Source organism: Xiphophorus hellerii, chromosome 7, assembly GCF_003331165.1.
Source record: "Xiphophorus hellerii strain 12219 chromosome 7, Xiphophorus_hellerii-4.1, whole genome shotgun sequence".
Taxonomy (NCBI): Eukaryota; Metazoa; Chordata; class Actinopteri; order Cyprinodontiformes; family Poeciliidae; genus Xiphophorus; species Xiphophorus hellerii.
In genome coordinates this window covers 11,322,581-11,338,942 of record NC_045678.1, presented here as the reverse complement: position 1 = coordinate 11,338,942, position 16,362 = coordinate 11,322,581, and the positions used below count along the sequence as shown (strand labels likewise).

Sequence of the window (16,362 nt, the reverse complement as noted above, 5' to 3'; positions counted from 1 at the left end):
ATCGGCAACCAAAGCGAGCCAGTGCCTAAAATGACAGTCATCCTGCCAAATGGTAATAAATTTGCGCTTAGGCAACGTCGATCCCTCTCCATTCATTTCCTATGTAGCTTCTGCGATGAGGCGACAATCGCTAGTAGCACCTCTTCCATCCAAGTGACCATTGCAACTCGTGTTCGTGAAATTTTGCGCTTGTATACGTAGACAGCTATTGCTCCACAGAGTAATAGCTCTGTGGAGCTTTATTGAATGAATGATTATTGAAAGAAAAATATATATATTTTCCATGTCACAAAGTGAACTGCAATGTGTGGTGGACTAGAACTTGAACACACCATGCTGCTGTAGAAAAATGGTGGTGGCAGCATTATGCTGTGGGCACGGAGCTAAATACAGGACAATATTGGAAGAAAACATAATTTCCGCTCAGTTTATGCATTTTCCATACAGTTCTGTATGTTTCTGTACTTTTCCATGTTGGGGGTGTGGTGGATAATTGTTTGTTTTGTTTTGTGCGTTTGTTTTTATTGATCTGTTAAGCCCGTTGAGTTGCTTTAAGTATGAAAGGTGCTTCATAAATAAAATTGATTGATTGTTTTGCAGCTCTGTCAGCAAAGAATTGCAGTAAAATGCTACATGTAGTGAAAAACTAACATTGAACATCACTCAAAAGATAATTTGTTCTTGCTTATCTATCGCAGAAAGTCTGAATAAAAATAAATTCAAGCTTAAGATGTGAAAAAAGTTACAAATAGGGGTATGGATAGTTTTAAAACCAAATGAGCAAATCGCATCATTCTACAAACATGCCACCATGTTCCCAGACCTCTGTGTTTGCGTGGCCAGAAATGACTCATTAGCTTAAAAAAAAAACTCTAACTGTGCGAGGCTAGTTAGAACAGCCTCACACAGTCACGCAGCATCACGTCCAAGATTTTCCAAAAACCAGTAAACCAGTGATCTGCACGGTCTTTTAAGTCCGCCCATCTCCCTTATCTTTTCCGTCTGGAAAGTGCGAGAACTTCCGTGTCCGGCGAGCATCCCGGCTCTCTTCTGCTTTATCCTTTTCTAGCGGCGAGTCGCCACCTACCCCGCTTTCAAAGCCTGTGAAATTCTTTCAAGTGAGACAGCCTCCAGCTGAAAAAAGATAAGGCTTGAGCTCTTCATAAATATGACAGAGAAAGCAAAACGGTGGAAGGAATGGAGAGAGGGGGGGAAGACAGAGAGAACATGTGGGAGTACAGTCAGAGAGAGAGCGAGAGAGACATATGAATGCAAAAAAAAAAGGAAATGAGGAAGGTGGAAGACAGATGCGGAGACGAGAGGAAGAGGGAGCGATAGCTGAACGCTGTGAGCTGAATGAGTTATGAGCTGCAGCCGCGTTCAGCTACATTCATTCCCTCCTCGTTATCACAGCCATGATAAAGGGCTGCGTAGCCTCTTTTCCTTCCCCCTGCCCCTCAGCTACCTGCTGTCGCTCTCTGTTGTCGTCGCCCTGCTACCTGGCTATCTGCGAGATCTCTCTCACTCCACCGCCGCCTGAAGAAGGAATGCGGGCATTCATAATAAAAGGCCGCTGCGAGGCTTATGAGGTTTCAGCCTGCTTCTCTTTTACTTTTCTTTTGTGTTTGGTTGACGGGAATCGACAAGAAAATAAATTAAAAGCAAAACAAAAAGTAACGCTGTTCGTCCATTAGCTTCATGTTCAGTGGTGTTTTGTTAGATTGGGTAATGGTAGTTACGTGCAATTTGTATAACGCTGCCTCCGGGTTCCTGCTGCACCATTAACATGGAAAGTTACACGGACCTTCAAGCCAAATTGTAGAGCAGATCAACAAGGAGATAAATTAGTTCATGAACTGGTTACCAAACCGACCCGAACGAGTTAAAAATGCTTAAAACAGAAAACTTCCTTGTCAGAAAAAGACAAGAGAGACGTGATTTTCTTCAACAACAAATCCTAAGCATAGACTTGACAGCTATTCCTTTTTGTTTTAAAGCAAAGTTCAGGAAAACCTCATCCCTAATATGACAACGTAAAAAATAAATAAGGCCAAAAATGGTTAACATTGTTTCACTTTGTGACAAAGTGTGATCAAAAAGGATCAAGAAAATGTGCATTAATTGTAATCTTGTAGTCACATTATTTAGCAATATTATAACAATCACATGTTTCTTTATATCATAAAGTCCTTGGGCTCTATTTACCAATTAGGTGAACGTTGAAGATGATAGGTTGCATTGGATAAATGGGTGCCACACTTTTCAGACTTTTATTTGTAAAGAAAAATGCAACAACCATGTATCAGTTTCCTTCCTTTTCGCAATTATGTGCCATTTTGTGCTGCTGATTGATATAAATTCCAATTAAAATGTTTTTTGTCTTATAACAAACATGTAAAAAAGGTTAAATGATTATGAGCACATTGTGAAGCACAGAAGAATTATTGAATTTGTTCTGGCCAAAACGAATTTCATATTTAATCCATGAAGCACACAACACCTTGCAGATAAATATTGAGCAATTTTAAAGTACAACCTGGTTCAAGGATGAGAAACATTCACAATACCAAAATAAAAATTCCCTTCATTCTAATTAAATCAAGTTTATACATACCAGCAAAATCTACTGGATCTTATGAAAAAAAAACCTATTATAGTTCAAATGTATATAGAAATAACATTATTTCTATGCAGTTCTTCAAACACAGGAACTGCATGAACTAACCTTTCCTTTTACCTTTTTTTTTAGATAAAAATGATCCTTATATCTGTATAATTTCTACCAAACTTCTTACCAAGACCTGTGGGGGGACTAAAGAGTCACAGCTTGCAGACTCCTGATCTAAACTAACCACTCCCTGATTGTCTTCTGTTCAAATGTATTTACAGATAAGAAAAAAAAACCAAGGAAACTATAAGTAAATACAAGTAAATTATGATTGCATTTCTGCTTCATCTAAATTAATTAGGTGAGTCTAATTATCTTTGACTGCTGGGTGCATCTCTGACTGACACTTTTACCTCCAAATAAAGCAGCTCAGACAAGATACTGTATTTAAAGTGCTGATTTGTTTCCAACCCGAGCTATTTTTGTCTCCATCAGATGTAGGAGATCCAGTTTGTCACCTTGTCGACACCATTGCAGGAACATCAGGGTTAAAAGTCATGACAAAAAGAAAACTAAAACACAAATACAACTAAATTTCTGATTTATTTCCCAAAGTTCAGAATCAAATTGATTGGACTCTGTTTCTACTGTGTTATGTGGGGAAACATGCCGATCACTTACTCTGTTATTGGCCACACAGATGATTCTGGCATAGCAGCAGATCATGAGGAAGATGAGGCTGAAGAGAGGCACGTACCATCTGCAAAGCAGAGACACGAAATGATGAAAAACAAAATGTGCAAAGGGAACCAGAACACATCTGATGCTGTGTTATTTGTGATTTAGTTTACTTGGCCTCCTTAAAGACTTCAAGGAACATCATGTTAAGACAGAACAGGCATCTGGTAATAAAATGTTACTTTGGATAATAATAAGATGCTTTTTAGCAGGAATATAATTTGAAATGGTCTTTCTTGGATGGGTTTTGGGTTCAAGTATTGGTCAAAAGTTTCACTTCTGTTTTCAACTTGAAACTGATACTCTCTGCTACATTTTTTTTCACAGTAACTGAATGGTTCTAGCACTTTTCCAGTCATGCTAACCACTCAAAGCGTTTCACACTGCGGCCACATTCACAGAGTTACACAATTTGGAGTGCCTTGCCCGAGGGCACGTGGTAAAGGAGGAAGCTGGAATCAACCCAACAACTACACTTCACCACTGAGCCACAGTCGCCCCCCTAACAGTAACAGTAACCTCATTTTATAGATGTCTGGTCAGCATGTCTTTTTACTTTCGCTGCTGCAAGCAGGCAGCTGTTTTCAGCGAAAAGGTCTGAAACCCTGCAGGAAAACCACTTTTTCCAACACCAAACAACAGAGAAAAGCTTTGTGCTGAACGTAGCGAGGTATGTGGGGTTTGAAGAAAATGTATCTTTGTTAAAAGTTTATCATGACCAAAACAGAGTAAAAAGAAACTGAAATGTATTCAGTTTCTACTCACAGCAGCAGTGCAGCCAGTTAACTACATAATTGTTTGTTGAGAAATGCACAGTGACTTGCAAAAGCATTAACTAGTGGGGGGGGGGGGGGGGGGGGGGGGGGACAGCAAAGACGTGAAAGAAGGTTGTCTGGTCAGATGAGAAAAAACAATTATGTACTATCTTGAGCTGGTCTGTCATATATAATCCCAATAAAAAACACAATTTTGTGGAAGAATTTTTCAAGGAACTGCAGTCTAAAGGTGCATTCACACCAACCCTGTTTAGTCAGCTTTAATCAAACTCTAGAGTCTAGTTCATTTGCCTTGACAGTCAGGTTCATTTGGGGAAGTGTGAATGTGCAATCAAGCTCTGAGGCGGACCAAAGCAGTGAGCTCTGGTCTGCCTAAAAACCTAGGTCTCAGCTTGGTTGACGTGAACTCTGGTGTGGTTCGAATGCACATGTGAACACCAAGTGGACCAGAGAGTCCTCCAAAAGCACTTAGCCCTGTGCCAACTGTACCACTGTGCATGGCATTCTTGGTAAATGCAACTAAAACAAACACGCAAATCTAACGCTAGTGGGAGAAATGGCTCGTAGTCTTTAGCCAATAAAAGAAAGAGAAATCCCACAACCACTGAAATCTGTTGCCATTCTGTTTACGTCTTGTAAAGGACAAAGTTGTACTCATGTCTTCTTCTGAGGTTTTCATCTTGTTTCTTTCAGTGGTTCATAGTGCAGCGCCATCACAGGCAAGGAGGGGGGGGGGGAACAGGTTTTTCAAAGGGTTTGGTTAGTTTGACAAAACTCTCTGTGAAAAAACCACACCAGCTGAAAATTTAACAAAAGTTGCAATCAAACTGAGTCCACCGGACAAGCGTCTTCAGGTCACGCCCTAAAAGACTCTAAGACGATTCTCTGAGACGAGTGTTGAGGGCTAACACTACACCGCCACATGTGAAATAAGTGCTACAAGGAGGACGCACAGCATGTAAATTGACAGTCGGAAAAGCCCTGACTAAGCACCTCTAGATGTCACAGTGCATAGTTACAGACCGTTGAGAGGTAGAATAAAAGATTAAGCCAGCAGAGTGACAATATTGGAAATACACCACCTTCCTAAGGGAGTGAGGTTTGCCAATCAGAGGAGGCGTGGGTGCATAATATGTCAGGTATTTTGTGAGTGGATGAAAGGGAATGAGGCGAGCAAAGGAAATGAGAGGCTGGCTTTGTTGGAGTGGCAGTCTTGTGTTGTGCAACCTCCTGGGAGGTGATGTAAGCCGCGAGGAGTTTCAGCCTCTCCCTGTATTCACCAAACAGGTCTTTGTCTTGCTTTGATAGACAGGTTCCTGGTCGCCACAGTAACTCAGAGTCAGTCACGACCGCGCCGCTCGGCACCTTCTGAGAATTTGGCACTGGAAAACTCTATCTTGCAAAGATACAAGGTAGAGCGGAGGACGGCTACTGGAAGTTATAAAAGGAGAAAAATGTTGAAGTGACATTTAAAACAAAGAGGAAGACTGAATTTTTCTGTGACCTATAAATGTGTGGCCAGACTTTTTCAAAGGAAAATGGATTGGGATTAAATGTAGATTCCTGTGCCAGGAAAGTCCTTGGCATGAATCTTCCACACAGCATCTTTTAGAAGTCTTTCAGAAGGCAAATACTGGGTCCTTGACCTAATTTAGACTTGCCCATGCTTGAGTCCCATGCCTGAGGATGGGAAGAAACTCACTGAGCACAATCGACCTAAACTTTTCTCTAAAAGGAGAATCTGGGACGGCGGCATGAAGAGGGGGAACCTATGTTTTACATGTCTGTGCATTCTGATCTAACAGAGAACGTAAGCATCCCGAGGAATACTCCCTGCCTTAAAAACTTTGGTGTGTGGCTGTAGGCATGAAAACATGTCTCTTTCTACACCCTATTAATAAATGTGTCCTTCACAATTTCCTTCGGTCCTTGTGTTTGCTCTGTCCTTTCATGCTTGTGTCATTCATGTATCCTTTCTTACTTCCGTCTTTGTGTCCTCCTCCAAAGACCCTTCCTTCATTTTGTCAAACACTTCCTCCATTCTTTCACTGTGTCCTGTTTTTCCTCTTCCTTGTGTCCTTCCTTTGCTTTTTTCCCCGTCATTTCCCCCTCCTTTCCTTCATTCCTTGAGATGGTCCTTTCCACCATTTTGTCTGTCCATCCTTCCTTCCTCCCATACTAGATTGTGTCCTCCGTCCCTTGAGACTTTCCCTTTATTCATTAAGTGTGTCCTTCCTTCCTTTATGAAGACATTCCTTCTTTCATTTGACCCTTTTTTCCTTCCCTTCATTGTGTCCTTCCTTACTTCTATTATTGTGACATTCCTTCCTTCGTTGTTGCCTGTGTTGTTTCCAGGTTCCCTATTTATTCATAATGACAGTAAATTTTCTATTTGAGAACAGATGTAAAGGACTGAGAAGAGAGGAAATTTGAGTCTGGACAAGTATGAATTTTTCCCCCCCAAAAAATTGTTGGACCTCTGCGGCATGCACGCATCGGCGCCGGCTGATCACAGCCATGGGACGATGATAAAAGCATTTCAAGGAGGGGAGACCTGCGCGAGCGTCACCTCTGTGTGATTTAATAACCTGCTTGCTGGAATAAACAGCGTCCAATTACGCCAGCGCCCGTCCCGTTAATGATGGAAAGACGAGCTCAGGGGGGGATGAGGTGGGGAGGAGGGCGGATTGGCGGAGAGGGGATATGAGGGGAGGGGGAAGAGGGGGTGGCCTTTTTAACGATAGTGTAGGGGGCTGTGAGGAGGAGAGAATGACGGGCGGCAGCTACAAAGTGCTCTAATTAGCATGATAATGATCTGCCATTAGAGTCCGCTGTGCTCTACAGCTGAGCACTACCCGAAGAGAGCAAGAGGGAGACAGAGAGGGGGAACGAAACAGAAGCGCGGAGTGGGCCGCAGATGATAAAAGTGAGGACATGAATAGAGGTGAGGACATAAAGGTGGAGGAATAGGCGGTGGATTGTGGCTCGCGATCGGAAAGGAAGAAAAGAGAGAGAGAGAGAGCGATTCTTGGTGATTAAAAACAGGGTGAAGGTGGGAATCAAAGCAGCAGCAGAAAGATGCTGATCCTCACAGATCGACAACGGGAGCATGCATGAAATACAGATGACCAGAGAGATGCTGTGGATGGCATGAGCATGTCAGAAGATCATAATCAATAAGAACAGATACTATCTCTCGTCTCCCAGTGCTGCTTTTAAGAGAAGAATAAGGCCCAACTGAGAGGTTCAGTATAGAGGAGGCTTAACTGCAGCCATCAAGATTTTGGCTTTTCTGTTTAACGCAGAATATTACTGTAAAAAAATAAACTGTGGATACAAGCATAACAATTTGCATGCTCACCCCTCACCTCATATATTTTTCATATTTCTCACTAGCCACTTGAATTTCAGGATGACTGCCATTTTTCAAGATGGCCGCCATCCAATTATTGTCATAAAACTTTACCCATTTTGAAGACTTGGGTGAGCTTTATGTCACATTTATTTTTTACTTTAGTCATCGTAGTCATGCAACCTTAAAATAATAAAACGTAGCAAAATCAGATGCTGAAACTGAAACTGAGACTGTCTGCGAGTCTCACACCAGTTGACAACTGGTGAAGATGAAGATGTGCGGCACAGACTCGGAGAAAGTCATCTTAATGGTTAGCGTTAACTTCCGCTAATTGTTCTATGTGTTTAGCAGTGTAGTGTTAGCCTCTTAGCCTCTACTAATTTTTTATATGCTTAGTGGCTTAATGTTAATTTAATTTTTATGTGATCAGAAGAACAATCTTTTTTTTTTCTTCAATAAAGCAAGCACCTGGGAACAAGTGTGCCAAGTTAGCGTCTTGTATCTGCATGTGAAACGTTTTGCTGAAATATTAAATTATTTGCTGCACTGGTTCATCCACTTAGACCTGAAAGGACAGCTGAAAAGAAGGAAAACAAAGGCAGGGTTTGTAAAGTGAAGGTTGTGCATTATTGGATGCAGTGTTGTATAGTTTCTTGCAAATGTATTCACACCACTTGAACTTTTCCACATTTTGCAACCACAAAGTTCAATGTAACTTATTGGGACTTTATCTTTTAGATCAACAGAAAGTCACATATAGTTGTCGAGTGCAAAATAAATTTAATTCAGACATCTTTATTCCAACACCCCTAAAAAAGTCCAGTGTGTACAACTGACATCACAAATCACTTAATAACTAAATCAGTGGAAAGAAGAAAACTATTGTTGAAATAAAGTCTTAAACCCTATGGATGGTGGAAAACAAAATTAACAACGTACATTACCCTGAACACACCATTCCCATGGCAAAGCATGGTGGTGGTGACATTATGCTGTGAGGATACTGTTTTTTGGCAGATGCAGGAAAGGTCAGAGAACTAAACACCGTAACTAAACACAGGAAAATCCTGGAAGAAAACTTGTTAAAGGTTGTATAAGATTTGAGTACGGGCAGGAGGTTCACACTCAAAACATAGAACCAGAACTACAACGGAAAGGTTTAGATCAGATTCATGTGTTGGAACAGCCCACTCAAAGTCTAGGCCTCATCCGATTGAAAATCTGCAGCAGAGGTTAAAAAGTGATGTACTCATAGTTTCACCATTCAATCTGACTGACTTTTAAACTTTGCAAATAAAGAGGAAACATTTCGAACTCTACATATGCAAAAAAAAAAACACATACTCGAAATGACTTAATGCAATATTTTGTGATTGTCTATCACATAAAATCCCAATAAATGTGGCCATAGTTTCACTTTTTGGGTAATATTTGTATTGAAAACAACTGATTAAATAATATCACTCAAGTTAAGTCAGCAATTTCTTGGAAGAGTTGAAGTAATTCATTGTAGTAAGCAAATACTCTTTAGGTCAAAAAATGGGTACAGACAGTTCTATTGCCGTATGTAATAGAACTAATTGATATGTAAAATCCGGTCAGAGATCCAGATCCCCTCTTGGTAATTTCTTTAAAAATGATTAAAAGTCAAATCTTCAGTTATATTATGGTAACAGCTGTAAAGTACATTTTATATCGGGTTTTTGCTTTTTCAACAAACTGGAAACAGAAGTCCCCTCTTGGCAGATTAGGCTGACAGTCCCCTGTTGGTAAGATAGGTGTGTATGTGTGCCCACAAAGTTTGTGATTGTAACATAATGCAACATGTCAACCTTTGGAATGTCTTGTAGTAATTGAGTGCCTATGTTTGGAAACACAAAAGTTAAAGTGTGTAGTGTAAATCTCTTGAACACACCTTAAGGCATTGAAGGAAGTTCATTTAAAGCTGAAGTCTCAACATCACAACATGCTCAATATGTCCCAATCTGGGCTGATGTATTTACTGAAATGGCAATGTTTCCATTTCCACAGCAATATAGTAAAGAGTTTTTCTTTTAAAAAGTCCAACTGATTCATTTGTGAATGTCATTTTCACAGCTGTATGTCAGTGGCACCGATGACACACACCAACTAGGGACTTCTTAAGAGCGGTGACTCAGCTAAGCTCCGGCGCTTCCATTTGCTGACTCAGCCCCTGAAACTCTGCACCTCCATCTCTCACACACACACCCATGCATATATACAGACACACACACACCAAACTGTCCTCTGCTTTTTATTCACCTTCCTTTTTCATCCTCTTTCACACCCTCCTCCTCCAAAGTTCCCCTGTCTCCTCTGTTCTGTCTGCGCGCTTCGCTGAGCTCTGATGAAGACACACTACGAAGCAAGGGGGGCACAGGGGTACGAGGCGGGGTGTGGGGGGGGCAGAAACGAGGACAATCTATTTCTCTCGCTCTCCCTCCTGTCCTGCTCCGCATCCGCACGTTCCTCCTCTCGTACTGAGTAATTCCCTGTCTCACTGACTGTATCCCGTATGCCATCCCTCCCACCTATTTCATTTTTCACCTTTAACACTGCACACTTTGCCCTCCCACATGCTGCTGGCAGGCTGTGTGTGTGTGTGTTTCCCCCCGCCCCCAGTCTTCTTGACGGGTGCTGCCTTGGCCTCTAATCTCCCGTCTGGTTTGATGTAATTAGAGCTAATGAAGATTCCCTGATCCTCCGAGTGCCGCGTCCCCCTGGGCCACAACAGCGCGGAAAAACCAGACAGAGCCGGGGAGCAGAGAGGAGCGCTGATAAAAGAGACACGAGCTCGCTTTAGCACGCCTGATAGCTGTGTGTTGTTCTCCGTTTGCCTGCCTGTGTGTGTGTGTGTATGTGTGCTTATTTGTTTTAAAAGATTGATTCCCTGCTGATGCTGCAAGCAGCAATGCGATTACCTTGGCTCGTAGAGGGGAGCCGTGTGCACGTGCGCGGATGTGTGTTTAAGTACGCGCACCGCGGGGATTGGCAGGGCACTCGCAGGCTTAGGACCAGCTGCAGAAGCAGCAGACAGGCGTAATCCGTCATAGCCGTCCTAAACAGTTAAAACCACAACGTAGCGGCTCCCACTAAATCGGACGGAGCGGAGGGAGACACACGTACTTCAAGGAGTCGGGGGTGGGCTCCCCTGACATGTAACCCTTCACATTTCCCCGCAGAGACAGCCCTTCTCTTCCCCCTGCTCCTCCCAGTCTCACCCCCACCCCCGTTACAGCTTTGGGGGGAAAAGCTTTGATGGCAGCGCTGAAAGGGTCTACTTACATCCCAAATCTCCAGGCTACGTGATCGTCTGTGATCCAGCTGGGGAGAAGAGAGAGAGAGAGAGAAACAGAGAGGGGAGAGCGATGAGTGGGTTGCGGGGAGAGCGGAAGGGGAGACTTGTGTGACTGCGGAGAGGAAAAAGCCGTGCAGCTGCAGCTATTAATAAGCGGAGAGTGGAAAGAGAGAGCCGAGCCCGGAGATTATACGGTTCTGTCCCAATTCTCATTCTGCCGCCTCCTCACCTCGGCCTCTTCCCACTTTCTTCCCCTCTCACAACCTTCCAGCAGATAGTTGACTATCATCAGATGCGTCGATAATTGCCAATTTTTTAAAAACTCCTACTTAAGGGAATCCAGAGATAGGACAAGGGCCTTAGCAAAAGGAGGAAACTCACCACCAGGCTCCTGCGAGACCGTAGTAACCTTTCAGCAGCGGCAAAGAGGCCATGACCAGAGGTACCCCCCACGCCATCAGATGGTAAAACCTGACAAAAATCAGACATTTAACTCGTTACAAAAGCAGTTTCGTCCAAAATAATAACTTCAGGAAAATACAGTCCGAGTACAAATCAGTGTTTTCGTTCTTTAGTTCATCCCTTCTGTTGGCATTGCCATCAGGGTCATTTTTCACATGCCAACCAGCATCTATACAGCCAGACAGCCAATTACTCACACTGATATAAACTATAATTAGCCTAACTGTTGGGGACAAGATGATTTTCAGAGGATATCTTTGGATGAAAGAGGCAAACAGGGTGTGTTCTCACTCAGCAAGTCTTGGTGATGTACAGTCCCTTGCAAAAGTATTCACACTCTTCAAAATTTTTCACATTATTTTCATTTTGCAATCACCAACTTCAGTGTATTTCATTGGGTATTCCAATGATAGACCGAGAAGACATAGTGTGCAATTATGAAGTTGAGGAAAACGGAAAACTCATGCATGGCATTTCTTTATAGATTTGGCATGAATGTGAGCCTATACTTTGGAATACGTGCATCCACAGCTGCACAGCTTGAGGCAGACATTTTTGCCCGTTCTTCTTCACAAAATAGCTACAGCTCAGTCTTGTTAGTTGGAAAGAATCTCTGAATATCACTTTCAAGTCTTTCTACAGAGTCTTAATTACATTTAGGTCCAATGTATACTTAGGTAGCCTGGTTAAAAAATAGCGCCTTGTTCGCTTGAGAGATTAAACACTCAGCTATTGAGAAACGATTGCTTGCTGGAGGCGTGGACTCTGTTGAAGTTTTAAACAACTGGATCCCTAATGTTTGACCATGACGCATGCAAAGTGCCCGCTTTGCTATGAAGCTTACCAGAAATTGCATGCGCTGTAAACAACCCCCCTCCACCACAAAGAGAGAAGTGCTGAGCCGAACAACATCTTTGACAGCAACAAGATGTCTTAAGCATTCCTCTCGGTCTGACTTTAATAGCTTGTTCACTACCTCTGCTTTCATTGCCAATCTATACTCCTGACTAGCAGACTCTAATTCAAAAATAGCGCAGAAAATCAAAGTCACTGTTCACAAGTCTTCTTTCTGTTCGCCAATTGGTCCTACTGAAATTCTCCCAATTGGGAGAAATCTGACGGCGCACTGATGGAAGTTGATAATTGAGCAGAATTGCGTAGTAAGGCAATGGCCAGGCTAATGTTTAGGTCAAAACAGGAACATGCTCTGATCTAAACCATTCCACTGAAGTTTAGGCTACAATTTTAGGGTAACTGTCCAGCCAAAAGGTGAACTTCCACCTCTAACAGCTTTTCTGCCAGGATCGTCATGTATTAAGCTTCATCCATCTCCCACTCAACTCTTAAAAGTGTATTGCTGCCACCACCATATTTCACTGTGAAGACGATGTGTTCAGGGTGATGTGCAAAGTCAGTTTTCTGCCACACCTTGTGCTTTGTTTGAAGGTCAAGAAGTTTATTATGAATCTGACTAGAGCACTTCTCATACATCTTTCTGTCTTTTTCAGTTATATCCTTCTTCTTGATGTTCCATAACAGGTCAGATTTGTGGAATATAAAACTGTAATTGTCGTATTAACAGATTCATACACAACCTCCTCCAAAGTTGCCCTGAGATTCTTGGCTTCTTTGAATTGTCTGGCCAGTCAGTAAAGCTGGGCGGCCATTTTCTGGGTAGGTATAGCGAGTGCTATACTGTTTTTGTACTTGGATGAAGGACAAAACCGATATTGGACTTCGTTATACTAGTTTGCACTCCACACTTTTTAGACCGAATTATGGTCACAATTATGAGCTGCTTTGTCATGGTCAATCACATAAAGTCCTATTACAATACTTAGACGTTTGTGGCTATAATATAACATGAATGTAAAAACGTTCAAGATAAGAAATCTTAAAATGTGAGAACCAGTCTGCCTCTATCATGTAAAAGTTTTTAGCTCTTTACTATTTTTAAGGGAAAAGGTTAAAGAGGCTGCAGAGACTCATAACTGAAATACAATAGCACCAGCCTTTCAAGATGTCGGTGTAAGTAGGCGTGTGTGTGTGGGGGTGTGTGTGTCAGACAGACAAGGTGTGTGGCCCTGTGACTTGGGCGCCTGTGTTGGGAGTCGATACTTTATAGAGCGTACAGCGTCGCCTGGTCAATAGAGTGGAAGTCCTCCCCTGACTTGCTCCGAGTACGGTCAATCGAGCAGTAGTGACACGGCTGACACGCTTTCGATTCCCCTCGAGTGGTGTGCCAAACAGACACACACGTTCTGTCACTCTACGTCAGAGGGTCGAGCCGCGAGCCCCTCGAAGCCCTCCGCCTCCCTCTGACTGACAGCGCACAGCGCGCTCGGCAGGTGGAGGAGGAAAAGTGACGGCGGCGGGTTTAAATAGAGCACATCGGTGGGTGGGAGGGAATCCAGATGGAGGTTGTGTTTGGAACGAACATGAGAGGGCCTGGGAAGCAGTGGGAGGAAATGGGAAACATTTGGAGAACGAAAGGCACACAGAAAAGAAATAATAAACAGAGAGTCAGGGAGGCGACGTGATGTATAAAAATGGGGAAATCTGTACCGCCAGCACATGGCTGCAATTCGGTGTGGGGGGAGGGAGCAGAGAAGGGTGGTTGTTAGGAAATCATTGTCGAGAGCTACTTCCTCGCCCCAACCCAACTTCACGAACACCTCACAGGGCCTTTGAGGAGGAGATGACGAGGTCCGAAGCTGCACACAACATGGGTTTAATGAGGCACAGCAGGACGGCACTGCGCACAGCTTTACATACGCACACACACACGCAGCCCTCACAAGGCACAATCTCATTTCCCACCGCCTCGCACCACCTTTTCTCTCCCACTCCTCCGTCTTTAGCCATCTTTCTCTTCCCTCATCACACGCTCACTTTCCCTGGATTCCTACTTTTTTAGAGGCACATACACAGCTCTACCCTCGCACACACGATCCAACTCCCTACCCGCTCTTGCATCCGCTTCAATCATTCTTAGATCATAAAGCCTCCGTTCTCCGTCTCCTCTGGCGATTTGTTCATTCATAAACCATCGCGCTGAGCCGTCAACTGAGTCGAGCGATACTGTGGGTGTGAAAGCCAGAGCGCGGGGGGAAGGTTGGGTTAAAGAGGCCCGAGGGGTAATTGCGCATGCATGCAAAGCTGAACCCCACCTGCCAAAACACATAAACTTATCACAGGCTTCTTATGTATTATTCCTGCCATAATTCCACGCTTTTCCAGTCCATTTTAAGAATGTTTTTGAAGTGTAAATATAAAGGTTTGCTATGAACTCAAGACCGATCTTTTCTGCAGTGGTCAGAATTGGAATGACCAACTATCCAACCAACTTTGGTTCGATAGATGGATGGATGGATGGATGGATGGATGGATGGATGGATGGTTGGTTGGTTGGTTGGTAGGGAGTGATGGATGGAGGAAGGGATGGATGAATGGATAAAAATCCATCCATCCATCCTTTATTTTTTCCACACTCCAGATCTGAATCATATTTCATACTCTCGACTCCGTGTCAGAACCCTGTTATCAAAGTTCGGTCAGCATACAGCAGCTCCACTGACGCCTCGTCTCTGACTCATCTGAACCTCAGTTTCCTTCACCCCCCCCCTCCACATTATGACTGGACAAACAAATCTCCTCCCACCGTCCTCACTCTAGTGTGATAGGACATGTGTGGCTTTGAATCAAACTGATTCTCGCCTCCTACTTTGCCCTTCCAGGGCGCACATAAAGCCATCTACTCATGAGTTATATCACCATTATATTGTCCGACTTATTACTAATCAATGCAGGAAAACTCCCATGAGTGGTGGTGGTAGGGAACCCACTCTAAAGCACATAAGGTGTCTTTTTACCCCAGCTGAAAGTAAAAACATAACTTGTAATGAAGGTGGTTTGTTTTTTCTGCCTTTAATTTTCATATATTTTTAAATGTGTGCTTCTACCAACAGAGCTGGGCACTAAGTATGGAGATTGAGGGAAGATTACACAGACACACACACCACCCCACACAAAGGCAAATTCACACTTTGCTGTGAAAAGTGCTCATGGGAGTATGAGCGACCACAACACGGAGCCAAAAAGCGTGAAGACGGCTGGGCACACACCACGCACGCACGCACACACACACACACACACACACACACACACCGAGAATGATGGTGTGTGAGTGTCACACTTAACGGCTGACACTCACTCCCATTTCAATTAGAGTGTCAGCTGGCTGAAAGAGGAAGAAGAGGAGGCGGCGGAGGTAGGGGGAGGCGCCTATCTGAGCTCTGTGGGGAGACGCATGCTAATGCAGACCAAACACATGCACAAAACACAAACACATAAAGAAGGACGCACTTTAAACAAAACAGGAAACAAATACATGCAGAGTGGGAGACGAAGAAAGCGCCACTGGAAAGCAGATATGGAAATCATTCAGCGATTAATAACTGGTCAGTGACTTAATTCGTCTTTAATGGCTTTTTCGTCGCACATTTTTCTCCCAGTTTTAAAATCAGCTTTAAAGCATTAAAAAAATTGAATAGGTACTCTTAAAGCGATAGCGGGCCAAATTACTCACTTCTCATATCTGTTGGTGCTTATTTCCCTGACCAGGTTGAGATACAGGTTCAGGGTAATGAGGCAAACCCAGGCCAAGGCACTCCAGTCTGCAGAGAGAAAAACACCAAGGTCAAATTACAGCCCAGCTCGCCGCCACACACCGCGCACCTGCGGACGTGTGTCCCAACACACACACAAACGAGCCTGTGTGTGACAGCGTGTGTGCATGCATGCGTGCGCTCCACTTTTGATAAATGAAGGCCCATTCTGCAGTAATATGAGGGAAACCTGTAGCTTTGGGTGATGGATGAGAGGCGGGAGCTCACGGAGAGATAATGATGAACTGTGGAAACGCAGGAGGAGATAACAGGAGAGAGGAGGATGGGAGCGGGCGGGGAGACAGAGCGGACATGAGCGGAGGAGGAGGAACATTCAGTCAGATTGACGCCAATTTTAACGTGCGGGAACTATTCATACCATAACACTTTTTGTCACGTACACATTTTATTGTTTTTTTTTTTAATTATTATTCAGT

The 16,362-nt window shown here is 43.4% G+C and overlaps 1 protein-coding gene across 2 annotated transcripts in view; it reads right to left on the bottom strand.

Moving 5' to 3' along the window:
• Window positions 1–16,362, bottom strand: part of LOC116723364 (cyclic AMP receptor-like protein A) — a 73,706-nt gene that overhangs the window by 43,667 nt on the left and 13,677 nt on the right. Inside the window, exons 6-9 of one of the 2 annotated variants that reach the window (XM_032568198.1) lie at window positions 15,847–15,934; window positions 11,178–11,267; window positions 10,784–10,822; window positions 3,290–3,368 (exon numbers count right to left, since the gene is read on the bottom strand). In XM_032568198.1, the coding sequence (XP_032424089.1) occupies window positions 3,290–3,368; window positions 10,784–10,822; window positions 11,178–11,267; window positions 15,847–15,934 (296 nt within the window). The remainder of the gene's footprint in view (window positions 1–3,289; window positions 3,369–10,783; window positions 10,823–11,177; window positions 11,268–15,846; window positions 15,935–16,362) is intronic. The other variant, XM_032568199.1, reaches the window with a different exon arrangement.